Source organism: Amyelois transitella, chromosome 20 (assembly GCF_032362555.1).
Source record: "Amyelois transitella isolate CPQ chromosome 20, ilAmyTran1.1, whole genome shotgun sequence".
Classification (NCBI taxonomy): domain Eukaryota; kingdom Metazoa; phylum Arthropoda; class Insecta; order Lepidoptera; family Pyralidae; genus Amyelois; species Amyelois transitella.
Window position 1 is genome coordinate 4455726 of NC_083523.1, and position 27042 is coordinate 4482767.

The 27042-nt window shown below is 33.8% G+C and overlaps 3 protein-coding genes across 3 annotated transcripts in view; 2 read left to right on the plus strand and 1 right to left on the minus strand.

Moving 5' to 3' along the window:
- Positions 1–8306: 8306 nt before the first annotated feature.
- LOC106142755 (trypsin-7-like) lies at positions 8307–9674 on the minus strand. The gene has a single exon (XM_013344633.2). The coding sequence runs from the start codon at positions 9455–9457 to the stop codon at positions 8726–8728; it is 732 nt and encodes a 243-aa protein (XP_013200087.2). The 5' UTR covers positions 9458–9674; the 3' UTR covers positions 8307–8725.
- Positions 9675–12648: 2974 nt separating this feature from the next.
- Positions 12649–13407, plus strand: LOC106142745 (chymotrypsin-2). Its single transcript, XM_013344624.2, has one exon. The coding sequence runs from the start codon at positions 12649–12651 to the stop codon at positions 13405–13407; it is 759 nt and encodes a 252-aa protein (XP_013200078.2).
- Positions 13408–15386: 1979 nt separating this feature from the next.
- Positions 15387–27042, plus strand: part of LOC106131682 (uncharacterized) — a 67750-nt gene continuing 56094 nt past the window's right edge. Inside the window, exon 1 of the mRNA XM_060949915.1 lies at positions 15387–15649. The gene's annotated coding sequence lies outside the window, so the exon portion shown is untranslated. The remainder of the gene's footprint in view (positions 15650–27042) is intronic.

The window sequence follows — 27042 nt, forward strand, 5'->3', positions numbered from 1 at the left end:
CTTTATGCAGCAGTGATTACCTAGCTTTTATAACTCTCTTCCTCATGACAGTACCAAATACTCAGCTGATGCTAAAAACTTATAGTCCTTGGGAGACAAAATCGTTTGCTTATTGAAATTTTAGCATACTCGTACCAGCTTGCATGTAGATGATACATAAGAATTTGCAGGAATCGTGTAGCAAATAGAAATATGTAATCTCTTCCTACTCCACCGGGAAAGAGTAAAATACATAGGTACACCCAAATTAATTACGTATATCAATTTTTTTTACTATGGCAGCGAGCAACAATATTAGATATTATAATAAGAGATTCATATTTTTTTGTGAAATACCGAATTTCACACTTCGACGAAAAGCTACATTTTGTTTTCCATAAAGATAAGAAAAACGGCTTCCAATTTGGAAAGAAGCACAACAAAAATAAATACAACTCAGCATCGTTGGAGACAGTGTGAGATGAAACACATTTGGCGGGAAAATCGTTGCGATTCATCTCATGCAAGCATTTATTAGCTTTTCTGTTGTTTTGACTTGCAAAATTTTCCAGTGAAAAACTAACTAGAACTTTTTTACTACTGACTGTTTAGTATAACGTGTGTACAATTCGGGTAGCAATTTATCAGGTAAGTGTATCAAATACCGAAAAGTAATGTATCATAATAATTTATTTTAATTAAACTTTCTTTACTATACAATCTCTGGTCTGTTTAAATCGCGCAAATCTGCATTTTAACAATAAAATACATTCTTACTCATAAGTTTTTTAAGCTACATTTATATATATATATATATATATATATATTCATATCTGTTTATTGATATGAATTTGTTCACCTTTCAGATATTGTACATTTGAAGTAAATATTAAAAAAAAAGAAACATTCGCTTCCAAACAATCTAAAATTTAGTTAAAATTTTGATGAGGCTGGCACAATCAAGGTTGTCCCTGTTATTTAATTACGACATTGAATATTCTACAATCTTTGACGGATCAATAGGCCGTGGTTTCTATTGTAATTAATTTGCATGGTGAGGATTGATTTTATACATAATTTCAATTTATTCATAAGCCATTGTGATTCGCCGGATGATAATCGTTGCCAATATACTTAAGTAGTTACTTCTGGGCTTTGTTCTTCTTGTTTCCAAAGAAAGGAAACCTCTTAATAAAATTTACGATGATTGTAAGGAAATTCCCAAGTTTGTATTTATCAGGCCAGATCGTAATATGCAGGGCAAGTGGGCACATCGACCTACGCCGGCACTCTTCACCAGCCAAATCCGTTTGACGATTAGATATGTCTTGACCGTGATCCCTGCATACTTCATTTGTCTCATCCATAAATACGAGTATTTTTATCCGTTTATTCAGGGGACTCTTGACTTGACCTCTCATCAGAAAGTCTCCCATTTAATCATGGTTTGTCTTGGCATTCGTCTTTCAACATTCGCATTAACACTCGCCTTGTAAAATAGGATGGTTTGAATAAATTGAAATGCTATTAGATAATGTTTCTGACTCCACCTCTTGTTTTGTAACAATGGCGGTGTCGTGAATGTTTGCAAGATGCGCGAGACAAATATGTTTCCGGGTTGACTAATGTGAATATAGTGAGGTAAGGTAATTCAGTATGCTAAAACACATAAATTTTCTGTACTTTTTCCAAGCAGCTGAACGTGGCCTGTTTTGTCTTTTCGGAACTGCTGGCTCTGTCTACCCCGCAAGGGATATAGAAGTTATAATGTATATATATGTATGCTATGCCTTCATACGCCTATAATCATTTTTAAATCGGGCACCTTATCGATTCGGGCACCGACGCACAGATATCTTTATACCTATACATACATATATTCATTCCTAGGTCAATTTTCCCCTCGAATTCGTCCACGTGGTTATTTCTCCGTTGTGAAGGGGTAAAAGACAGATAAAGTTACTTTACAAGCGCATTTACAATATTAGTGGGGGAGAAGGGATTGTCACAATATTGAATTACCATTTCCACATGATAGATTATGGCATGTATATTTTATTAACTAACCACTAGACCACTAAGAGCGGATTTTCCTAAATTTTCTTGAGAACATGAGAATTTTAGTTTAACATGACTAAAGCTGCAGGTACTTTAATAAATATATCTGTCTAGTTCTACCTCATCACAGTTACACCACACCTTCACCTGTCTGGAGGGAGAGAGAAGCCCTTAGTGCGCCTTATAAAAATGTATCTATAAACTACCAAAACAATCTTAACAATGTAATATATTTTTATCATCTGAAGAAATAAATAAATATTATTATCTCGTTTCATCACTACAATGTCGCAAACGTATGAATATAAAACCGTCGGCATTCGTATTACGGTATTGGGATGTGCCACAGAAGGCTCAGTGGGCCCTCTTTACGGCCTTGTTACATCCAGATTACACCCATTTAAGCAGGGTTGCCAACTACAAATAAAATATTTACACCTTTAAAAAAATTTAAAAAAATTTAACCAACCACCAATTAGATCAAACAGGCGATGTACGAGGGTTAAATAAAGTAATTGATGATTTAGTTAGCCTCTTAGATAAATGATAGACTATTTTTTGTATTCAGAAAAAGAGTAATCACTAAATCAGTTAATGTAAAAAACTTGTTTTGGTGTCTATATATATTCACTTTTGATAAAATCCGTGGTATAAGATGTTGAAACTTCGATTTTGTTTGTATACCTACTTGTAGATTGCAATATCAAAACTAAACCAAAAAAAACCTTCACAAACTATGTTTTCCGCAGAATTTAAGCCACGACCTCCGGGTCATGGGAAAATGCCTTGACCGATGGATCACTAAAACTTTGTAATGTAAGGTATTTAAAAATCTAAACTTATTTCAGTGACTTACAATGCTCAGGTTTTTCCTTTTCGTTCAAAATCCTAGCAATAATTCTCTCGAGGGAGGACCCCAAGGTGCGTCTATCATTATGATCCTGAATTGGGCAACCCACGTTTTTACCTACTCCCGTCTGACCTCCGCAACATTTTCAAGGGAACCTAACCAATATTGGGCCATGGGGATTTGAATTTGACCTTTTAATTCATTACAATTTTGGTACACTGTTAAAATAGTTACTTGAAATAAATTAATAATTAACACCGCTTCCGCAACCCTATCCTTCAATTCGTCCACTTGGCGTAACAAAATAATACACAAACATTTCGTGTGCAATGTACACCCGAAAAATGATTTCACGAGAGCTACTCAAAATAGATGAGGGATGTTTTATTTATAAGGTTTAGCTCATGATGAATTCCATTTGCCTACAGATTGTTATTTTATAATGTTCGTGTGAATAAGCGTGAAAGTGACTCTATACTTTCATGCAAGTCAATTTCTGCATCTAGCCTACATTTTCAATGTTTGAATTACCACGCTACATTACATTTTGTCAATGAAAATTCCTGCTTTTGATATAAATGCCATATTCGGTGAAAATATTAAATAATATTTTTGGGACTATAAAATTGTGCAATAAGACTTAAACTTAAGACGTGATAAATATATATAGTAAGTTACAGAAGCTAAAAATGTATATGTGGTGAACTAAGCTTGCGATATATTAGTTTATTATAAACTTTGTGGCACAAAAAAATTTAGGTACAAAAGGCGGACTACATTACATTAAAAAACTTAATTGCAAAGTGAATGACTTAGCTAGATTTTAACAAATACGATTACCGACAAATCTAATAACGCAGCGCCGAAACCGAATTTATTTATCATATTTTCACATCGAAAAATTATATTTTACTTACATCTTCCCCAACACCCTCCAGCACATAGGAACAAAACCACGACGCACTTGTAATTAACTGACATTTCAGACTTTTTTTTTAAATTTTGACACGACTTTTTGCGCTAATCTCGCGATATCAAATGCCAAAAATTCACTCGACTAATGAATGATATCGTGGATTCGTGGCTACAAAATGTTGCAACTCTCACGCCGTGGACCATTGCTCCGCGTTAATTAAACTTTCGCTCTAATCCGTTTACTGTATTTCGCTAAATTCGTGTTTCCATATTTGTGACTCTTAATATAATGTTGTCATGTGAAAGAAGATATAGGAACAGGAACAAATGGGACTTCTTAGATGACCGTACCACCACTGGACTTAATAAAAATACACAAATATTGAAAATTAAAATATATACAGGGGTATGCCTAATTTAATTTCACAAAATAGTGAATGTAAGTAGTCGTAGCTACTGAAAACTGATAGAAGTACCTTAAGCGATAAGCTTATATGTATGAAAATAGTGAATAATGTAAGAAAATGCAATTTTTGCCTAGGCAAAGAGAATACAAAAATAAAAAAATCGAAAAACCTATTATTAATAGTATATGACTGCCAATGCATGAGTACTTTTCCTAATACCAATATTCAGTGAATAGCTTTTGCGCGGGGCTACGTTCCCGTGGGAAATTCCAAAAAAAAATTAATTTTGTTACTCCCGATGGTCAATTCTTAGACTAGGTATTCCAAATTCCGTGAAAATCAGTCCAGTTCATTTTAAGTTTAGTTTTGTAGAGTGGATTAGGGCACGGCTGTCACGGATATAGTTGTAGGGATATGGATACAAATTCTGTGAAAAATCTTTTTAGTTAATTTAAAGTATTTTTATTTTTAAAACTCTTTAAAATCTGATCAACAACAACATAATAATTTTGATACTTTACTTTCGCTGCACATTAAGCCACTTTCACAAAATGCATAATATTCGCTATAAATACATTAACACCGAGCTTGGCTTTCTGCTTTTGCTTTAGGTAATGTGAATTATTTTAAAACTTTTTTCTCTAAACTTACAAAGTAATTACACTCTACTTCTTCCTTCTGACATTACTCCCGGTAACACGTTTCTGCAGCAGGAACTACACAGAAATGTCAAAACTACTTATAGTAACTGTAATGTGGATCTTCTTCTTTTTTCAGCCTGCACGTTTAAATTTAAATATTATTATTAATAAAAAAAGCGACCCAGTACAAGAAATAACCGAAACGCACTTTCAGCTTTGAAGAACGTGGCCAAGAAGAAGAGGATAAAAGTATTCTGTAATTGCTATTGTGAATATAACACTTAGTTTTCTGATACACTTTTTTCCACCGTATCACACAACACTTACCGTTGTCTCTGTAACCGATAGGTGCTATAACGTTTTGCGTGAGACTCCTTGTTTCATAACAATGCAAACTAACAGACAAGATACACGCATACGTATGTATGCGATCATTAATTTTGTTTTACAGCTTGAACGATCACAAATCTCTTATTTACGATTTAAGTACTATCGATGAAATAAAGGTTTCTACAAAAAAATCTTTGTCACAAACCCGATCCAAGCTCTTAGCTCACTAGATTACGCCCTCGGCTTTGACCTCGTGAATGTTAAAATCCTGTTAATTTCCATTCCCACGGGAATTTCGCGAAATCCACCTTTAGTTCTCACCTACCCTGCCAGATAACTTACATACATTTCACTTTCTTCTTTTATATGTTTAGATTAATTATTTTCAGTTTTAATTAACTTACTTTGCGTAGCTATTGCCTCTAGCTTCTACCGCCTGAAACATAAAATATCGTTTACCTATTTCCCATACATACACATACATAAAATCACGCCTCTTTCCCGGAGGGGTAGGCAGAGACTACCTCTTTCCACTTGCCACGATCTCTGTCCTATTTCCCATATTTACAGAAATCTCGGAATGAATATATCCTATGTTGGTGCCCTTACTACTCCAGAAACATATGTACATGCCATATTTTAGCTTATTTCGATACCACCCTATACCTATACCAGTCTCTCTCTCATTTATGTACCTATGTCGCTTAAACATTAAAAACGCTTGTCGAAAATATTTCAAAATTCCCATGTATTAAACATACAATACAATCAGAATCTCCCAATTGTAAAACTTTACTTATTTTTACTAGAAAATGTTTAAAAAACATTATGAAAATACAAAAGGCCAAAACACCGTTTGGCTCAAACGACATTAGAGCTGACCTTTTGTTCCATAGACAATAACTATTCCTATTTCACCGATCATTAAGCTTAAGAGTGTTGTAGCCGACTGTACCGATTACGCATGTTCACGTAACGTACAGCCATTCGCATATTAATTAGGTCAAAAGATACGGTTCGCGGTTTTTTAGTACACTTAAGTGCACTATCTTATGTAATGTTTATTTTGTACGTGGCACGCTATGGTTCTCGGAGGTATGAATTACCGTTACGATGCATTAGATAAGTGTAACTTATGACATTGCTCGAATTTTTGAATTTGGAACTAGTGTAGTTGCGTATACGCATGGTTAGTCGTGAAGATGACTGACTTTGTAGGTATATTATACTCATTATCATTTTATCCCGGTTAAATCCCAGGAAGCGCATTTGACTATGATCCTGTATTGGGGAAATTAGGTTTTTAAATAAGCCACTCCACAAACTGTGTATGGGACCCCGACCGATATTGGATCATAATTAACACCCACTTACCTGTCTCAAACAAAATTTTTCGAGCAATGATTTAGTCGTATTATTGTACGTCAGAGTTTTATTATTAACTGCGTTTATTTATTATTGAACATGTTCTAATAGATTCTTTACCTTATAATTTTAAGATTTGTTTTGAATCCGGTAGAAAGATTTGATTTTCGACTATAAATGTACTCTACTATTACTACTACTAGTACTATTCTGACAAAAACTAAATGTTTCCTTTTCGTTATAATATTTAGTGTAGAAATGCAGATATGACGTCAAACTTAAATAATATCAACCACACGAGTTTGAAACTTGTTCTAAACATAGCCTACTCTAGCGACGACAATTAGATCCAGCGCATCCACTTTACAAGTATCAACATTGCTGGAACTTCAGTCCGAGCTGAACATAAACACCGAACTGTAAGGGTAATGTATGATAACCACACAATAAGAAAAATAAGGAAATTAAAATATATATTTACACTTTTATATGGGTGCATAAATCCAAGCTAAGGTCTGCAAATGGCACGAAGGTCAGATGGGATTCGCTTCATATTTCCAGACCTACCCACTTATGGTTTTGCGGTTTTATGGATCGCACTTTAGCCATTCCCTTAGTGAAGATGCAACTGGGATAATTTCCAGGATAATAATGGTGAGTTAGCTAGAGTTAAAAGAAACTTATGAATTACTTACTAAACGAGTAAAAAAGGAAATGGTACTAGAGATGTAGAGCTAATGAATAAAAAAGGCTTCAGAATTATATGGTTTCCTTTTTAAGAGAAAAATAGTGTGGTGCCAGCAGAGTAGAATAACACCACCCCTTATCTTCCTGTGGGTACCGTAAGAGGCGACTGAGGGATTAAGCAGGAGGTGGGAAGCAGGGCTGATATGACAACATAGTCCAGAATCAATAGATACTGGGGTTACCAATCCTGCCTAGTGTAGTGACAGCGTAGAGAGTAGCGTAGTGTTTTCACTCTATTTAAAGCTTCTATGTAAAAGACTATAATTCCTGCCTGACTTACATAAAAATAGTCAAAATGAAAGTATAAACTTGAGTCAGACAGTTAAACTTAAGTATTTATTCTTTCTAAGTTTCCCAATGAGTGGACACCCTTACTTAGCCCAGTTTCTATTTTATGCACAGTTAATTTAAGCAGTCCACTGCAGTACGAACCACATGTTAGTAAATTAATTGCTGACTTTAAGTGCCTAATACATTATGCAATACAATTTGTGGAAACACATGATCTAACTTTGACACCGTAAAATTGATCATAATTTTAATTAAATTTATATTTTGTAGAATAATTTTTATTGGCGCTTTTCCTGTGTATTTTAGTATACCGTATTAAGGAATAATAATTTTAAAGCATCTCGTTCTCATAATGGTTTACGCATAACTATAGCATAAAGAACCTAACCTAGGCTAACAGTGAATTATGTCTCATTTACCCGTATGCCAAAAATCAATCATGCTTTAAATCTGATATGCTACAATATTGTATGCCAAATAACATAAGAATAAAGTAATTTATGCAGGTAGAATAATCAAAGGACTCGAGATAAGTTCAGCAGGATTGCTAAGTGATGAAATTGAGATCAGAAATAGTGATTAGTTTGATGTTAAAGATGATCTACTTTTACAATTTTTCACAAAACTAGAAGCAACAATAGAATTTCTATATGTAGGTTATTGTAGTTATCTCTATAATGTCAACACTTCTTTTTTTAATAGATGTCTTTACATAACACATATGTAGTCGTAATAGTATGACTCCTTTGTAAGTACATGACCAAGTTTAATGTTGCAAATGGCAAGGGGACGAGATCATTAATAAAACATAATGTTACATCGACATAACGTTTTTCATCGTTTGTGAAACATGCTTTGAGAATCTTTATACTTGAGTAAGAGAATATTCAGGTATGCCTGTTTAAAAAAAGTGAATGGTAGGTAACGTAGGTACCTATGTCTATAAAAATATACGCAAATATGAATTTATAGTATATTTTATTAACAAAAAAATAATTATTAACACCGTTAATTTAACGTTAATAGTTAATTATTGTTTTATTACTTAAAAACTATATTTCTTGTAATAATATCAATTGCCACAATCACTGAGAACTGACAACGGAAACAAAACAAAACAAAAATAACGGGTAACATTTTAATCACTTCAAATACACTTCTTTTATCCATTTCAAATTTGCAGCTACGCTGGTATATACGGTAAGGCACGTTTTGTGTATATGAACGTCCTTACAGCTCGCCGACGTCACTCCGACCAAACGTCCTTTGGAGATCAGGGCACCACCAGAATCGCCGGCCCCAGCCCTCACTGTGTGGAACGTGCACAGCAGACCACTAAATCTATACGGACACGACCTCAACACCATGGAACCTTCTTTTGGTGCAGGGAACTCGTCCTCCGAATCTCCGTATCCAGCGATAATTACAAACTGACCAACCCTCGGATCCTTATCAGTCAATTTGACCGGCTGCACATCGTCAGTAAACTTCATAGGCGAAGTTGTTCTAAGTAAAGCTATATCGTATCGCCTGTTCTCTATAGATATATCATCTACAACGTATCGGGGATGTCTAATCACGTTATGTTTATCAACTTTGGCTATCACACGAATATTGTCTTTTATATGATGGTACACTGTCACGTTATCAACATCCTTTGAGAAACAATGAGCAGATGTCATAATCCAAGAGTTGTCTATGATAGAGCCACTGCACCTTGAGTGTTCATTTTGTTGATGATGTCCCTTTAATTTCACTAAATATCTGTGCACGTCAAATCGGAGATCAACACCGTCGAAAACAAGCACTTCTATTGCTTCGACAGGCCGTGAAGAGCACAGACAGAGAACTGTCAGTGCTTGTATATAAAACATGACAACGTTTTTCAATGTCCAGCAACAAAACACTTAATTGATGTTTTGTAATTTGCTCAAACGAGTTATAAATGCAATTGAATTCTAATTATGCGGGTTCGACCTATATATATAACAAGAAATAAATGCAGTCCTTTCTTTTGTAAGTTTTATAACTGTAGATGCATTATGGACCTGTTTCATTAGTTGAAAAATAATTTTGGGAACTATTATATGTTTTTATAGATACAAGCCTTTTACTTGTTTTTTTATTTCTTATAGAAATAACTTGTGTGAAGATCCAACTTTTTACGAGTTTATAATTTTAAAATGTTAAGTTTTAAACATTGTCCTCCTTAAATCTAAATGTTTGAAAATATCAAAACACATACAACACATTTCTAAAATTAATCATTGAGGTTATTTTAATAAAGCATAAGCTAGTAAGATATTAGTTACATACTAGTTTAGATCCATACGGGTTATATATTTAATATGTAATCGTGATGGTGTTATGCAATCATACATATCCATTCAAAAACACCTATATTATGCACCTAGTGCTTGTCTCGTATGCATCCTCACTTCTGTAAGGAAGAGCCCGGGGTATGCTCATGACTTCGATCCTAGAGTGGGTAAGTCAGGTTTTTACACGAAGCGACTTTCTTCTGATCTCCCTATCCTCCCTGGCTAATCTAACCAATTTTGGATAATGTTTTTCTCCGACGTAAGAGCATTGGTTACTCATCCATCTAACGTACATAAATCAGAAAAGAGGTTTTGGTGCCTGGCCGTGGTAATATCGAAACCAACAGATACATCACCAACATATATTAATAGGGTTCATTACGAGGTAATTTAATATAATAAAGTAAATTAATTATCAACCAGACTAATGCCGAGCACATGTAAAATATCGGGTTGTAATGGAAATCCCTTTTTAAATATGCGGCGGCCTTCCTTTCATATTTGCACCAGCAAAAGGAAGTCAAACATGCTGCCGACCGGTAACGGTTGGGAAGAGGGTCCCTAATCTTAACGCATACATACAGTTAATTTAACTACAAGAGATTAACATTAACAAACGATACACGAAGCAGAGGCCGCTCTACTATGGAAGTGAAAACGGCGAGGATTGGGTCCGGCCCCTCGCCATAGCCGGTCTTGGCGGCAACATCGGACTCCCCGACTGAACGTCAGTACGACTTCTTATATACTCAGTGAAAAAAAAACTTTGAAACCGCGATTTAGAACTGGCCACCTGGTTGGTTGGCTCAGCAATTTGGATTCGTGCCGTTCCATTCAGTGGCTGCAGCAAAAAACACATCCGAGGCCAGCGCACGGAAATGGTAACGGTAATAAGAACAGTAGGTACACCAATCTGAGTGTTTCTTCATATATAAAAACTTTACTTATAGTTACGTGTCTTTTACGAGAAAATTAGATAGACATATGTCGAATCCAGCTATTGAATTGCATATGTATTCTTGTGGAAATATTGGTGGATTATTAGTGAATCCCGTAGAATAAAGTTGTTAAATTTTTATAACGTCACTTAAAAATAAACAAGAAAAATGTCAAACATGCGATAACCACACAAGTATGCAAAAATGAAAATTAGTTTAAGCAAAAGTTTGAAATAGTTGAGAATAAAAGCGTCAGTAATTCAGATATTTGCAATATTCTAATTCATTTACGTCTCTCTTAACCGGTATTAAATAGTAAAATACAATATGAAAGGGATAGAGAAAGAAAGATTTCAAAGAGAGAGAATTTAAGACATGCCATTCCTGAATAAGAAGGCTAGTATGAGGAGTGGTTATACTAACTTTACAAAAGTTAAAAAAAAATATTTTGTAAAAAAAAACCAATATGTTTCTTTCCCTTATATCCTATTCGAATTATAATGGCGATGGGCTAGCAACCTATCAATATCTGAATCTCAATATCATCAAGTCATAAAGTGGAACGTGGCATTCCAGCATTTATGACATAATGGCCTCTTTCTACCCAGTTAGGGATAAAGACGTGGTTATTGTTGTGTTGTGTATGCATGTTGAAAAGATTACAAACACTGTGGTTTTTATTCAAATTTTACGTTTTGAATCTCGGTTCTATCATTAAGCCAAATAGCTGAACGTGGCCATTCAGTCTTTTCAAGACTGTTGGCTCTGTCTACCCCGCAAGGGATATAGACGTGATCATATGTATGTATGTTTACGTTAAAACAATATTTCCAGCAGATCATCGCTCTACAAAAACAAAATTTTGCAACTTCTGTGCAAGAATAAATTAATTGCTTTTTATAATAAGTAGGTAAACAAATTGATTAATTCAGACTTCATCTACCACAATAATTAATTTTTCGAAAAGAAAGAAATTTATTAATTGAAAAACACCAACTCAAACTTTTTTAAATAGCAAAGTGTTTTAAAGGCAACAAAGCTATTTTAAAAATGTTTTTGCAGAAGATTATTTGCGCAAAAATGAACTCTTGTAGTTTACTAATGTCAAAATCGATAAGAAAGTGAAATAAACTTATGTGTTTTTAAACAAAGAAGTGGGGCTAACTCCAAATTTTATTATCCAGGTATTTTGAAGATTTTGTTAAAAAAAAATTATGTTGCCTTTTTGTATACTTTTCACGTGATAAAGACAAAAGGAAAAGCTTTCTGCATCCATTTTGGTCAAAATAAAATCAGAGTTCTGTGTCTACATTATGCAACTATGACTACAGTTGCAAGAAATCATGATGAAGCTGGCTGCTGGAGTACAAAAGAAATCAATTTTAATTTAATTTTCAAATTCAAATTATTAAGCAATGGTTAGTATCTAAAATGGGATTTTATGGCTGAAAACAAAAAAACCATAAATTTTCTGAAACACGACAAGCTGCGTAGACAAAAGTTGATATACGTGAATGCATATATATGCATCAAAAGATCTCACTGTAGAAAACTTTGTACTATTTATCATGCACATGCTAAAACTATATGGATATCGCTAATTACAAACAATGCGATATTTTTTATTACCAACGTCATAACAATAAGTTACTTTATATTTCCTTAAATATTTAGAATAACTCTGATAAGGACCCATTTATTTTTTGAATAAATACTTCAGCCCGACGACATTATTGTACAAATAGATAAACACTTGCATTTTATTTTCTGTCTGTATTTCTTTAAAGACATCTTTAAGGACTCAAAATGAATTCGTTAATATTACTATTGTCTGTATTAATATCAGTGTTATTCCTTAAAAATGTGTCATCAAAAAGCTTAACAGAAGTTGTCTCCAGAGTGTATTTTGGTGAAGATCTTCGCCCACAAGAGCACAAACATTTGGTTCGTCTAGATATTACACCTGGATATACTACAACTTTGTGCACTGGATCGATCATAAGTCCTTATCTTATTGTGACTGCTGCTCATTGTGTTTGCTTTGAAAGGCTTTATTTTAAAGCATTTAGTTACCCTAATACATTGGTGGGTCAAGGAACTTCTAAGTTAGCTCACCCATATTACAAGGCTGATTGTGGAAGCCGCAGAGCAGTTTATAAAGATATAGTAGTAGATGTAGGGTTACTCATAACTAAGAATGCAATAGCGTTTACTGAATATGTTCAACCGATACCTCTGGGTAAATCTGGAGATGGATTTGGATATACAGTAACAATAGCTGGATATGGTGCAAAAGAAGACGATTCCAACGTTCCGAAACAGGGTAAAGTAACTATACAGAGATGTTTTAAAAAACAAGACGTATCACTTCCTGCGGCTATGTGCTCGTATGGGGAAAGACGACCAGGGTCAGGGGACTCAGGGGGACCAGTAGTACATAATGGAGTACTTATAGGAGTAATTTCCAGTGGCTCCTGCTCTCGTGATACCTGCACCTCTTTCTATACCCAGGTCGATGTAATTTTACAATGGTTCAGCAGTATGAAGTTGGTTATTAATAAGTAAGTTTTTATTTTATAAAGTATAAATAATTTGTAAAAAAAAAATTAAAGATCTATATTCAATATCCCTTGTCTTGTCGTGTTTGTCAACATCTATCTCATAATATGATTACAAGGAATCCAACGACTGCGCATTGTCATGCCATATTTTTAGGCTGAATGTCTTCATTAAAATAATAATAAGCCGTTTACCACTTGAAAGAAGAAGTTAGATCAATATTTCTCTATTAAGAAAAATATCAAGTTGTTATTTCAATATAATTAATACATAATAACAATCTATTGTTAATGTATTCTCTCCTCCACACTCTATTATCTATTTCTAACTTTCTATTATTTACTGATTTAGACTTATTTACATCTGCATACATTATTATACACACTAACATTTTTACCCGCCATTTTATGCAAATAATTCTATTCCAGTTGCATAATTTACTACACTTTGCACTTCCATGGAAATTTATCGGTACCTTTTCAATTAAAATGGAAATAAAATTCGTTCCACAGATTATAATTGCCGCTCTACCCTGAATGCGCTGCCTTGGTCATACGATATTCAATTTATTTCTCCACTCAAAATGTAATTGAATCCTGCATTTAAATCTCTCTTAGCGACTTTAAAAGCAAAAACACCTCAAAACTGGATTTCGATTAACTATGAATCACATATTTTTATTAAGCAAATAATTAAGATATTTGGACTGTAAAAGTCCTGTTTTAGAATTTAGAATAATGATTATTTTATTTGCACCTTTGTTTGTAACAAGTATATGTAGAAGGTATGTATGTGGTTTCTTATAATATAATCAAGAAATGCACTAAAAGAGGGTATCTTGAAATTCCCGGGAACGAAAATTAATTGGATTTTCGTTTTAGGCGGGACCTAAGGCGCGTGCTTTCATGAATATTTTTTTTGCGCCAAATTATAGTTTTCGGACATTCTTCTCTATTTTTTGGCTGAGTAGCCAGTATTAAACTAATATTTTTTTTAAATAATTGCAGTCGCTTTTTAAAAAAAGGTTTCATTGTTTTAATATGTCAATATGTCACGTACATGTAAAGGCCCAATATACGGTTAATATTTAAGTATGTAGGTACATATTAAGACAAGTTGCTCCTTTATTCAGCTGGCATACCCCGGGGGAATTCCCTGTAAATTTCAAGGCTTGGAGCACGTGCAAGCCCTAGGGAACTATCGCCTCTTTGATATATACTCGTATTTGCACTGCAGATAGATATATAATATATGTAGGTATGTTTCGGTATGGAAATTGTAGGCATTCATTACATTTTATGAATGCGAAAGTGGGTTTATTTATTTGTTTGTCCAAAAAGATACATTTTCTGAGATTGAGATTGTATTAAGGAATGGCTTAGCTTTTTGCCATTTAATTTTTTCATAGGAAGGAAGAACCACTCCATATTATCACCAGACATCGTATTTATGATGACTAAAGGGTAAAAGTACCTACTATTTTTGCACAACATGAAACATTTCAATTGCTTGATGTCTTTAGCCAATTTCTAGACTTTGAAAACACCTGTTATAGTTGACCGTATAAGTGAGAAAAAAATTATTTATATACGTTAGAAAATACTGTGATTTATAATAATGTCAATTTCTGAAAGCAAAATGGTGCCATTCATTATAATCACACAATAGCTTTCTAATTTATTAGAAGTACACACACACTTTTATGAATAATTTTATCAGAACTGATATAAAGCACAGTCCGACCGAAAAAAACCTTAAAAGCCTTTAGAAAATTGCAATGCCAATCACCACACGGCGATTTGCATTGCATCACGGCGACAAAAAAAAGCTTTAAAATATACATTAACACTTAAAACAGATTAGGCATTTCAGTAAGTTTTTAACACAAATCGTTAAGTTACCCTTACACTAATAAACCGCAAAGCCGCCTACACGCGAGAAAGCCTTAACTACGATGAAAAACTTACAGCAGTCTCTGAAAGTAATTCGAGCGGAGCGCACGTCCGTCGCCGCCGCTGAAAAACTTCGCAACTTTTCCCAAATTTACTATAGATTAAAAAATGATATAATATTTAATTTTGTGTCGTTTTATAATCGAATTTCTCCGGAAACAGTGTGTGATAGTTATAAAACAATGACAGAAAAAACGTAACAACCCTATTAGTGATTGTGGTTACAGCTAATAGTGGATGTTTTTGGAGGTCGCTTTTTCTCCCTCTGAGGAGTTACCCCACTTTTAAGTTACCAGGTAAGTCTACTTGTATTTTGCTCTCTAATTGTTTCATAGCTGTGAAATGTGGAACTAATTTTATCTTAACAAATTGTATTAACCATACTTTTGTGTGAAAATAAAAGCTTCTGGAGATTCAATTGCGTAGAAATTAATAAAAAAAGTAGATTTAATTAAAAACACTACAACCATTATTACTAGAGAAACTTAGGAATCATAAGGTTTACATTTAAGTTGAACATATAAGTGACATACATATGTTACCACGTCTTTATAAGGGATAAATAACTGGGCAGACAGACCCAACAGTCTTTCAAAGACTGAACGGCTTCAGTTGTATAGTTTAATGATAGAATTGAGATTCTAATAGTGACATGTTAGCAACATTCCCGTAGCCTAAAATAAGAATCTCAAGTTTATTAGCCTATCCCTTAGCCGCCTTTTACGACATCCATGGGGAAGAGGATGAGTGGTTCTATTCTAAAATGCCAGGAACTGCACGGCACTTATACATAACAATAATATTAAACTTTTACATTCCTATGTAGGACAAACATGAAACAGGTAAAAAACCTTTAATTTAAGAGAAAAAGTTTACGAACTGACGACCCTTATCATCCTTTTGCACAAACTCGTTCTATCAGAATCATATTTAGTTTGCAACTCCGACCCGAAGAAAACACTGTAATAACCCCTACATCATGCTTTTCTGACTTTATGGCCATTTAGTGTCAAATAAAATACGTGCTGGTACTGAGAGCTGCAAAATGAGCTAACGTAATTTTAAGTTTTTTAAAGTTATATACACATATTATAATAGAACCCCTTTCCCGGAGAAATAGGAAGAAACTTTATACATATTTGCGACGATCCCTGCACACCTACCTACTTTCGCTTCATCCACATTCATCACTCTCTGCAATCTAGTGCAATCTCGTTGGTATTACTCTTGACTTGACCTTTAATCAGCGCGATTTGATCAAGCTATGTGTTGGAGGTACGTAAAATTCATAAAAATAACATGGTACCTGGATAACAAAATAATATCACTTTTATGAAAAATTGAAATGACTTATTTTATACCTGAACGTCTTATTTATTTATGTTTAAAAATCAGCTGTTCAATTAATTCATCTGAAGTAAACAAAGATACAAATCTATTCTCTTTGAATCTTTAGAGTGGATTATTATAATACTCGTACTGATATCTTCGTTCAGTCCTCTTTTCTAAACAGGTTCATTCAGGATGATAATAAAACAATGCTTAATTTCAAAGTCCTTTATTTTGAACAAGTCTGCATAATGAGCACTGAATAACTGAAGTCGTGTTTTATAATTAATTTGAACTTTAAGTCATTGTTTGTAAACCGTTATATTTTTTTATATTAATGTTTTGATTGTGTGTTTTCGAAACGTAATTTGTCATAATATTACGTTTATTAAAAGATCATCAATAGGATCCAAAGTCAATTTCCAATTCAACTGTATGTTTTTTCTTCAGTCGACTTTAAGAGTTTTGACTTTATTTCTCATAACCCTGGCGTCGTACATCATCACTACATAGTATAAAACAAAGTCGCCCATTTTGTCTGTAGTCCCTTCGTATGCATAAAACTTTAAAACTACGCAACGGATTTTGATGCGGTTTCTCCGACAGGTTTTTATATATAATTGAAATACATTGAAACTATATTAGCTGAGTTATAACGATTTATGTCCAAGAAGTCAGAAAAAAAATCTAATTGAAGATTGCATTTGTGCGTGCGCCGCTTATACCGTTGGATACAAGTAAGAACAATGTATAGCAAAAACATTGGTCTTTATTAGTTCTACAAAAAAGTCCGCGATGACATATATCCAGCTTTTTTATTTAAGTCACAAAAACTACTTTTCTGTATTAAAAAAACATTTAATTCGTTGGGTGATGTTTAACTGGTGATATAACCAATAATACATATATCCTTATCAAAATAAGTAAGTTCATCATCACGAGCATTTAATTTAGATTATTTTTGCAGTTTACAGTGTGTTATTTAGACATATAGTTTAGGAGATATCACGATATTAGTATTGCGGCACGGTACGGGCCGGCCGCGGCGGCGGGGGCAGCGTCCCTATAAGACAAAAAAAAATCTGTACATTACTTAAATATTTTTTCCAAAAACTGATAGGGGGGGCGATCAAAGAAGAGTCACAGAAACCAAAAAACATTTTAATATTTTAAACGCGGTTAAGGGAAAGAGAAGTTATTGTGAATTGAAAATTAGTATCCAATATGTGTTGGTGCATTGACTGTATTTGTCGAAGTAGCGGGATACACGCAAACGAAGTTGCGCGGGTCAGCTAGTTAAAAATAAATCGTAGTCGTAAATGGCGCAAATTAGTGAGGAGACTCGACCCCAAATAATGGGAAAGCGGTTGGACAAAGAAGAAGATACTAATTATATAAACTTAAGGACATTAACCTAATACACGATCATGGTCAAAGACTTCTCCTCCGGGCTCCTTTCCGGAGAGGTGGGGATGTAACCTGGACTAAAGTCAGGAGAAAAAAGAAGACATATGTAGATAATATATCTAAGCCCTAGGCGGATCTGAATACAAATAACTTTCCATCTTGACCTGACCGGGGAAAACAACTGCATCAAACCCAGCTAGGTATGTATATTCCATTCTTGATAATTCAGCAAGAAACAACTCAATTCTACCTGGTATTATACAATAAAGGAAGGCAAGCCGATTCAAACAGTCAATGGCAAACGAAAAATAATATTTGAGCTCTACATCGACTGCGTTTTTCACAATGCAAATAATTAAAGTCCTTTGAATAAATTCCCGGTGACATCGCTAGAAAATGCACTGAAAAATTTCTATGTAAAAAATGTTTGATCCATTTGATATTTTTACATAAAAATACAAAAAGTGTTTTATATTTTATCATTTTCACATTTCTTTATTTGTATTTATAGTATGTTTTTATTATTAGGTATATTATTTTCTTTTTATTTCAATCTGATTCCAATCCTCTCTGTCAGGCAACTTTTTCATGGGATAAATTCGCTGTTTTAGCTCCGATAGTTAATTCCTATTTATTTTTGTATGAGAACTGCTGACTCATATTTTTATACAAAGTTACGCCCAAAAAATAAGACCTATATTGAAACAAAAGGCATTCTACTCGTACTAAAGAGTGAATTATTCTGTCAGAATGGTCTGTATGTCCTCCTATTATATCCAATCAGCGACCAGACTGCATTCTATTCAGACACGATGGTGTCGTATTCAGAATAACGACAGTCTGCTTCCATACGGTTCCTTTGTATTTTGGAGCAATTTACTGGGCACAAAGGCTTTTCAATGCACTATATCTATATGTATAGAAGAAGATACTGATTGATGGACCGACAAATCGTTGGGTCTAGAGATTTGAATTTGATAAGTGGGATAAGGATCCCACTTATCAAATTCAATCGCATAAGGATGCGATCTAGGGGTGCACTAGAGATTCCCGTGGAAAACGAAATTAATAGATTATTCTATTTAAACGGGCTAAAGATTAACCACGTAAGTAGGTATTATTGATGTTGATTCAAAAGTGCACAATAGCCTTTCAATGCCGGCGCAACCTAAATAAATAAGTCAAAGTAACAGTAAAGAAAGTTAAGTCTGTCACCTTAGGCATAACGAAAACCCATCCCCCCCCAATAAGGAGTATATACGTATATACTTAAGTACGTGTATATTTAAGTATACTATATAAAGTGACTTCTACCCTTGTCAACGAGGTACTCGACAGCTGATTAAGTGCGTTTAGGCGTGAAATACCTCACTGATGAGTATATTTGGTTGTAATCAAGAGAACTGACGGCGAAAGCGTTCAATTGGACCTTTGGTTTGACCTGTAGCTTGCTATTGGCTAATCGAATAGATGTCAAATTGATCTCGAACAAAGGCAACAAAGATTCTAATCTAGTTCTAAAAGTTTGACTTATTTTGCAGTAGTTTACGTGACGATAGAAAAATCTAAGACGAATTTGCTTGAACAAGTAATTCAATAAATAATACTTGATTTGAATATCAACTTCAAAATATATAGCTAGTTAATAAATTTACTTTTTCTCTTTTCCATTTTTGCGTTTTTCCGGTTACCCTCCACAGAAATGTTCTTCTACTCCAATTCTTTATTGGACTCAAAATTTCTAACTTAAGAAGTTAAGAAAATAAATTCTGTTTATTAAAAATCAGCGCATACAGAAATATGTAATTATACGGTAGTCAGTTAATCAACTAGAGCGAGTGAGGTTTTTCTGACACATTGAATATGGAAAACCCTAATCGGAGCCACTCATTATGCTATTTTTCAGCGTGAACGTCGCGTGAGTGCTTTAATTTAATTACCTCTACTTATTTCATTCTGACGTGAAAATATTAGAATAAACTGCCAAGAGTCCAGAAGAATAACTTGATTCTTTTTATATGTGGTATTCATATTTATTGATACATAATTCTGGTGCATAAAGTATAATAATTTTAGACTATGGAATGGTATAAATTCTTAATGAAATTTACATACATGCATACATATTAACACGAGTACATTCCATACAGGGTAGACAGAGTCAACAGGTCACGTTTAGCTGTATGGCATCATGATGGAATTTAGATTCAAATAGGAACTTTAGTTACAGGTTGCTAGCCCATCGCCTACAAGAGGAATCCCAAGTATGAAAACTTATCCCTAGTCGCCCTTTACGACATCCATATCTTATGAAGTGGTTTTATGCTAAAGTGGCGGAAACTAAATGAAAATATATCTTTATTCTGAGATTTATTAATTTCGCTTCTTTAGACGATATGGACATAACTGTCACTATCTGAAACTCAATTCCATCAATAAGCCATCCAGCTGAACGAGACATACCTACCTATGTATTTATGATAATTGAATGACTTATAAATTATAGCACAAACTCCACCTCCTAATATTATATTCCCATTAGGTTTAGGTAATGTACGTATTCCGTTTCTAATTTACGCTATTAGGCATTACGAGTCAATATCGACCCGCGGGCCACTCGGTCACTCGCCTACCCTCACATATATCGATTTAGTCACGTTCCATTGTTGTAGCGACCGAATGTTACTTCTATATCGCCGACAGGACATGACAGAATGTTTTGACAGTTTTCGTTACTAATTCATATTCTTCTTGTTGGTTTAGATTACTCTCTCACCTTTCTTGAGAAGGGCCCGGTATACGCCTTTGAAAATGTTTCTGGATTCGATAAGTCAGGTATACACGATGTGACTCCGTCTGCTCTCTGCAACCTTTGCAGGGGGACCTAACCCATATTGGGTCAAGATTACACGTTCAGTTTCCTGAATATGCAGGCTTCTCCACACGATGTCTTCCCTTCTTGTAAGAGCATCAGATAATACTCCTTCTAATATACATAACTCGGAAAAGAATACTTTCTACATGGCTAAGTTAGGATGGATAAAGAATTGAGTATAAACATAGCAACCTTTACCGACGTCAGACGAGAATTGCCTTGTAGAAAAACCTTACCTCCCCAATTTAGACCCGTGGGATTTTCTCTAGAAAGGTGAGAACGCAATCGGACTAAAATAATGTCCTCCGGTTTAATGGAGATAAAACATCAATAAAAATGCTTCAGACAAATGACCCTTCACTCTCCATTACATGAACCGTAAATAAAAGTTATGCTTTTAATTGGAACCTTTTTTGCTCATTATGTAAATATATATGTATATAATCATGCCTCTTTCCCTTTGATATTAACCCTTTCTATCACCACGACTCCTACATACTTCCTTACTTTTGAATTCCTTCTCCTTTGCCCAGTTGAAGGAAATGACGGTAGGATAGGATAATAAGGAGGATAATTTTACCTGGTTATATTGTATTCTATATTGTTTTGCGGAAATCAAATAATTAATTGCAGTTTCAGTACTTTTTGATATATAAAGCAAACATTTTTACTCAAAATACACTAAGTTTAAATTATATACTTTTTTTGTATACGATTATATAGAAGAAGTGTGATAAGTCATTTTGACTGTGCTGTTAGACACGATATACATCTTCAAATTTCCCATAATTGTGGGAATTTCCAGAAAAAGTCTAACCTTTGATCTCCGGAAAATAACTTTTATTAAAATTCATCAAAATTAAAACAGACAGACTTTCGCATTTATAATATTAGTATGAATATATACATAACTGTGATAAGTCGATAAGATTGGTGGCACCTATTTCAGTTCAGTTATAGTCAGTCAAAATTAAATTTCTTGCGGGGTAGACCAACAGTTTCGAAAACACTGAAAAGCCATGTTCAGCTGTATGGCTTCATAATTTAATTGGTATCCAAATAGTGACACGTTGCTACCCCATTGCCTACAAAAAGAATCCAAAGTTAATTAGCCTATCCCTTAGTCACCTTTTACGACATTCATGGGAAATGGACTGATTCTATTCCAAAGTGCCGGAAACCACACGGCAAAAAATTAAACTTAATCGGCTAGATTGCGACCTGATTCCTATAACCTACATCCATACTGTTTTAGACCGTGTCATTTTTAGCTTAGCCGAGATTCTATCGATCCAAGATGGAAATATCCACTTTGTTATGTTATTTTTGTAGTAAAAATGGAATTTAGAATTGTATACTATTCAAACTGTTTCATTAGGTATTAATCTTTATAGATGAAGCGCATGTAATAATAATTTTTACATTTAAATTATAGCATCACATTTATTTATGTACATCTAAAGAACTGACTTTACTTTACTATGAATATAAAGCTGTAATTAACATGTGAAGAAGTAAAAATGACATTGTAAACGGACAAATGAGTTTAGTGTAATACATTTTGTTTTAAACTTTTTGCACGCAAATAGAGTGATGGATACCGACTACTTGTTAAGTTAATATTCTAATTTATTTTATTTATTTATTATTTTTCCTCTTAACAAAGATCAAACAAAAACTTAAAAACTAACGTAATTACTTATAGCTAAAGGATTGTCAATGATCTTTGTGAGGAGGCTAGTTCCTGAAAAAGGATTCGTTGGAATCCTGAACTACAGGTAACTAGGCCACCCCTCTGGGATATTAACAGCCATGCATACAGTAATTGAGAATTAGACAGCTAACTGAGAATAACAAAAGAAAATAATATCTAATAATAGGAAAAGATTGGTACTATTGGTGGAAATGTAGAATATTATGTGGTCTATTAGTTATGTGTAGTAATTTTTATAATCTGTGGTTAAGTCATGAGTATTGTTTGAGAGTGTGAGAGTGATAGTCGAGGTCAAGGTCAGAGTGTGAGGGAGGACATGGGTGACTGATTTGGAGCTGGCGCAAATGAAAGTTTCGATTTAAGTGAGTGATTTTGGAAAAGTTTGTCAGTTCGTGTGGTCGCTAGTAGGTAATGGGTAAGAGGTTATGTCGTATCATGGTCGATATTAGGTTATTGGCGTAATAAAGTTTTCAGTGTCGAAGTAGTCGAGGGATTTTAAGTAGTTGGTGACGGTGGTTTTACATGAGAATTTGTGGAGGGGATAAATGGATAGACGGGAGTTAAGTTTGTTGTAGAGGTATGGTCCAAGAAAGCAGAAGAAGTGGGTGGAAGTGGTAGTTCTTAGGAGCTGTAGCGCGCAGACGGGACCTCTTCTCCGTTTGCCTTTGCGCATGTTTGGGTCGTACTGAAGTTGGGAATGTTGCTTGAGTGTTGTGTACAATATAAAGGTCTGCCTGACTGTCAGTACGTCCCAGAATTAGTTGTTACATTATATAGATTAATATATAATATGAACCCCGAAAGTTGTTGTCACGTCAAAATGTCACGTCTGTCTGTGTCATGTTTTGTAATTTTACTCGTCATAAGTAGGGCTTTGATCTAAAGTAAATTGTATGGGTTACTATATCCTATATTTGCGTATAAGTTATATTATGCCGAAACTAACCTACCCACTTTGATTAGGCTATACTATACGCACATTCTTCCCTATACCTAGTACCTACTGACTGTACTAGATAGATTATACGAATAAGTTAAAGATTTTACTAAATGAGTGCTCTACCCACATTGTTTGTGCATCATATCAAGAGAAGATAATAAGCATTGGTTTTCTTATATAAAAAAAAACAGGGCATATTTATGAAGGTTTCATTTTGTTTCTTCGGTTTTGTGATTAATGGATATTTACTTAGTAAATATTAAATTATTATGAATTCAGTCTTTTTAAAGGACGTATCCCTTTTTTCCAAACTTATTTATTGATTTTAAAATTTCCATTTCCAATAGTTTATATTTACATTTAGTTTAAATTTTACATTTTTAAAATTTCCAACTAATCATGTAGCGAAACTAATTCTGTAAGAAAAAAACTATTGTACCCTTGCACTTTATTTAAGTAATTTGTAACGAAGTGACTTATCCATCACATAAATCTTATCAGATACCTCAGATCAAAAGCAACACAATCAAACAAATAAAAACAATTTTAATAACCTTCATTTCATGTTTCCTCACATACCTATAGTAAACAAGTAAGTATAATGGCATTACATCGCACGCGATATATCATTTAAGCGCCCAAGAAATCTTGATTAATTTATACAGATTGCAGAAAAATCCGAGCCTTAGTTGTTAATTGCTCGAGTTACTGTAATTTATAATGACGAAATGCATAGACCATATCACGTTCATATCACTTACGATGTATACAGTACAGAGCCAATAGTCAATAGAGTCGAGCGCGATGTTCAGCTGGCATAGTGACAGTATAAACAAAATTGTGTAATATCTACCTTATAACATGGATACCTTACAACACAGGATAAATTCCAAGAGATAATGAGGTAGATACCTCATCATCTCTTGGAATTTATCCTGTTGACATTCTGAGTAGAAGCCTGACTGAAAGACCACGTTCAGCTGTATGATTTAATGATAGAATTAAGATTTAAATAAATAGTGACTAGTTGATTTTTTAGCCTATTGGCTAAAAGAAGAATCGCCAGTTAATTATCTTTTCCCTTATTTGCTTTTTACAAGTTCCATGGATAAGATGTGAAGTGGTCCTATTCAGGGGCCGTAATGTACCTAGATTAACAAGAACGTTACCACACTAAGAAAAACAAAGAACGGCAATATACTGACAAGAAAAAATACTTTATATTGCCAAGAAAGCTTTGTCTTCACATTTTCACTCGTATCAGACATGCGATTCGCTACAGAATTAATATTAGTAGCTTAGACGCGCCACATTATTAATATCATGACACATGTTTTCAGCCTTTTTTGGAGCAAAGATATATGTATTTATCAAAACATTTATATGTATATTAGCCAAAATTTTCTAGCACCATGAAAATAATGCTCATATTATAATATTAGTTCTATGGTAATAAGTTTACATAAATATGAAAAGATTTGCCAGTTTTAGCATTCTCCACTCCACTAACTCACCTTGGGATTATTACCTTATTGCCATGGATACCTTTGTCAATTAATTAAAGCAATCTATAGAGTCTGATAAACGGAAAGAGTTAACTTTCATAACTAATTAATTTTCTCGGATATAAAATAAAATCGTGGTATAAATGCTGCAGTGTAGCTTCTTCTACACATGCGCATTGGAAGCGGTTGTGGATTCTTTTCTAAGTACAGTAAACCCATATTTTTCCCACAAAACTACTATGTTACAGTCTCCTCTAGCATACCAAGTATAACTTGAGTGATCTTAAATAAGACAAAAGGAAAATCTATTCAACTCAAAGATAAAGTTACATGTGTCGATAAAGTTTTATTTGAAAAGCTATATATCTAACAGTGTGAGGACATGTAAGGAATAATAAAAAGTTACGATATACCTTGTGGAAATGAGACTCTATGATGGCTCCCAATACTTTATGGCGGTTGTAGAAAGGACGTCATCGGAATTTGAAGGGCCTTATTACATGACCTTTGAAGCTAATTTTAACCCGAACTAACGGACCGCGACAAAAATAATCAATAAATTTATGTAACATCCTTTCGTTATTAACCAAGTCACAAACAACTTTCAGTCAAAACTACTGGGTATAAGAATCTGAAATATGAGATATTGTTTCTTGGGAAGTGTAAAGGAGCAATATGATAAAAGCCTTAAGATAGAAGTAAATTCTCGCAAGACCATTTATAACAGGCTAGTGGTTAATTAAATATCAGTTATTAAATTCAGCAATTAAGTCATTAAAAACTTAGGAATAGTAACATAATAAATTATATACGGACTTTATTTCCAAATAGATACTTACACACTTTTAAAACAAAGCCAAGCAAAATTTAAAGCATTTTTAAACGAAAACAGGATATTTTAAGTTGCCTAATCGAATATAAAACATTCAGGACTGTAGCTCAAATTCTGTTTAAAATTTTTAATCCCCTTTGCCTAGCTTTGCTATTTAAACTTTTCACATATAGCGTACAATAAGAGCCTTGTGGATCCCACTACAACCTACGAAATTTTATATGCAACGAGTAAGAAGTAGTTTTGTTGATTTAAATGATTCATGCTGGTCTTAAAGTAAAGAAAATACCTAGTTTGTACTTACTGCTTACCATCCTGGACAGTTAGTTAAAATTAAACAAGGGAAAGGCTTACTATTTTTGACTTAGGATTCTTTTTTTAGGCGATGGTCTTGCAACCTGTCACTGTTTGAATCTCAATTTATCATTAAGCCGAACAGCTGAAGGTGGCCTAACAGTCTTTTATAGACTGTTTGTTGGCTCTGCCTACCCCGCAAGGAATATAGATGTGAGTATTTGTATGTATGTATAAAAGGCTTACTATATTAAGAGACTTTGTTAAATGGTGAGCTATTACCCTTTCTGAATCTCCTGGATGAGTTAGTTAGTTCTAGTCTTATAACAATAGACTCTGTTTACCCTGTACGGGATAAAATCATGATGTATTATGTCTGTTCAGTTAATGGTTGATTATTCAAAACCTGAACTACAAACTACATATTTTAAAATTGTTCATATAATCATAATAAAGCAAATGTGTGCAAAATTCTACATCCATAATTTGAAATATAAAAAGTATCATTGTGTAGTAAATGGTTGGACTTTAAACCAAGACTAAGTACTATTTTATAACCTCCCAGACAGATTATTATTTTTAATTGCTTCATACTTTTTATTGGACCTTTGTATCTGCCCGTTCAAACTGTGTACATTTAATTATCTGCGGTATTGGAGTAATTTATCGTTAAAAATCAATCGGATATTTAATATCAAAAAACTTTATTAAAAATTGATTGCGTTAGAGTTATACCGATAATTGCCATAGCGCGATGGTAAATACCGAAAATACTAGTTGTTCTTGCGTCTAT

Excerpts from the sequence above, each read along its gene's own strand:
- LOC106142755 (XM_013344633.2), bottom strand. The coding sequence starts at position 9,457 with ATGTTTTATATACAAGCACTGACAGTTCTCTGTCTGTGCTCTTCACGG.
- LOC106142745 (XM_013344624.2), top strand. The coding sequence starts at position 12,649 with ATGAATTCGTTAATATTACTATTGTCTGTATTAATATCAGTGTTATTC.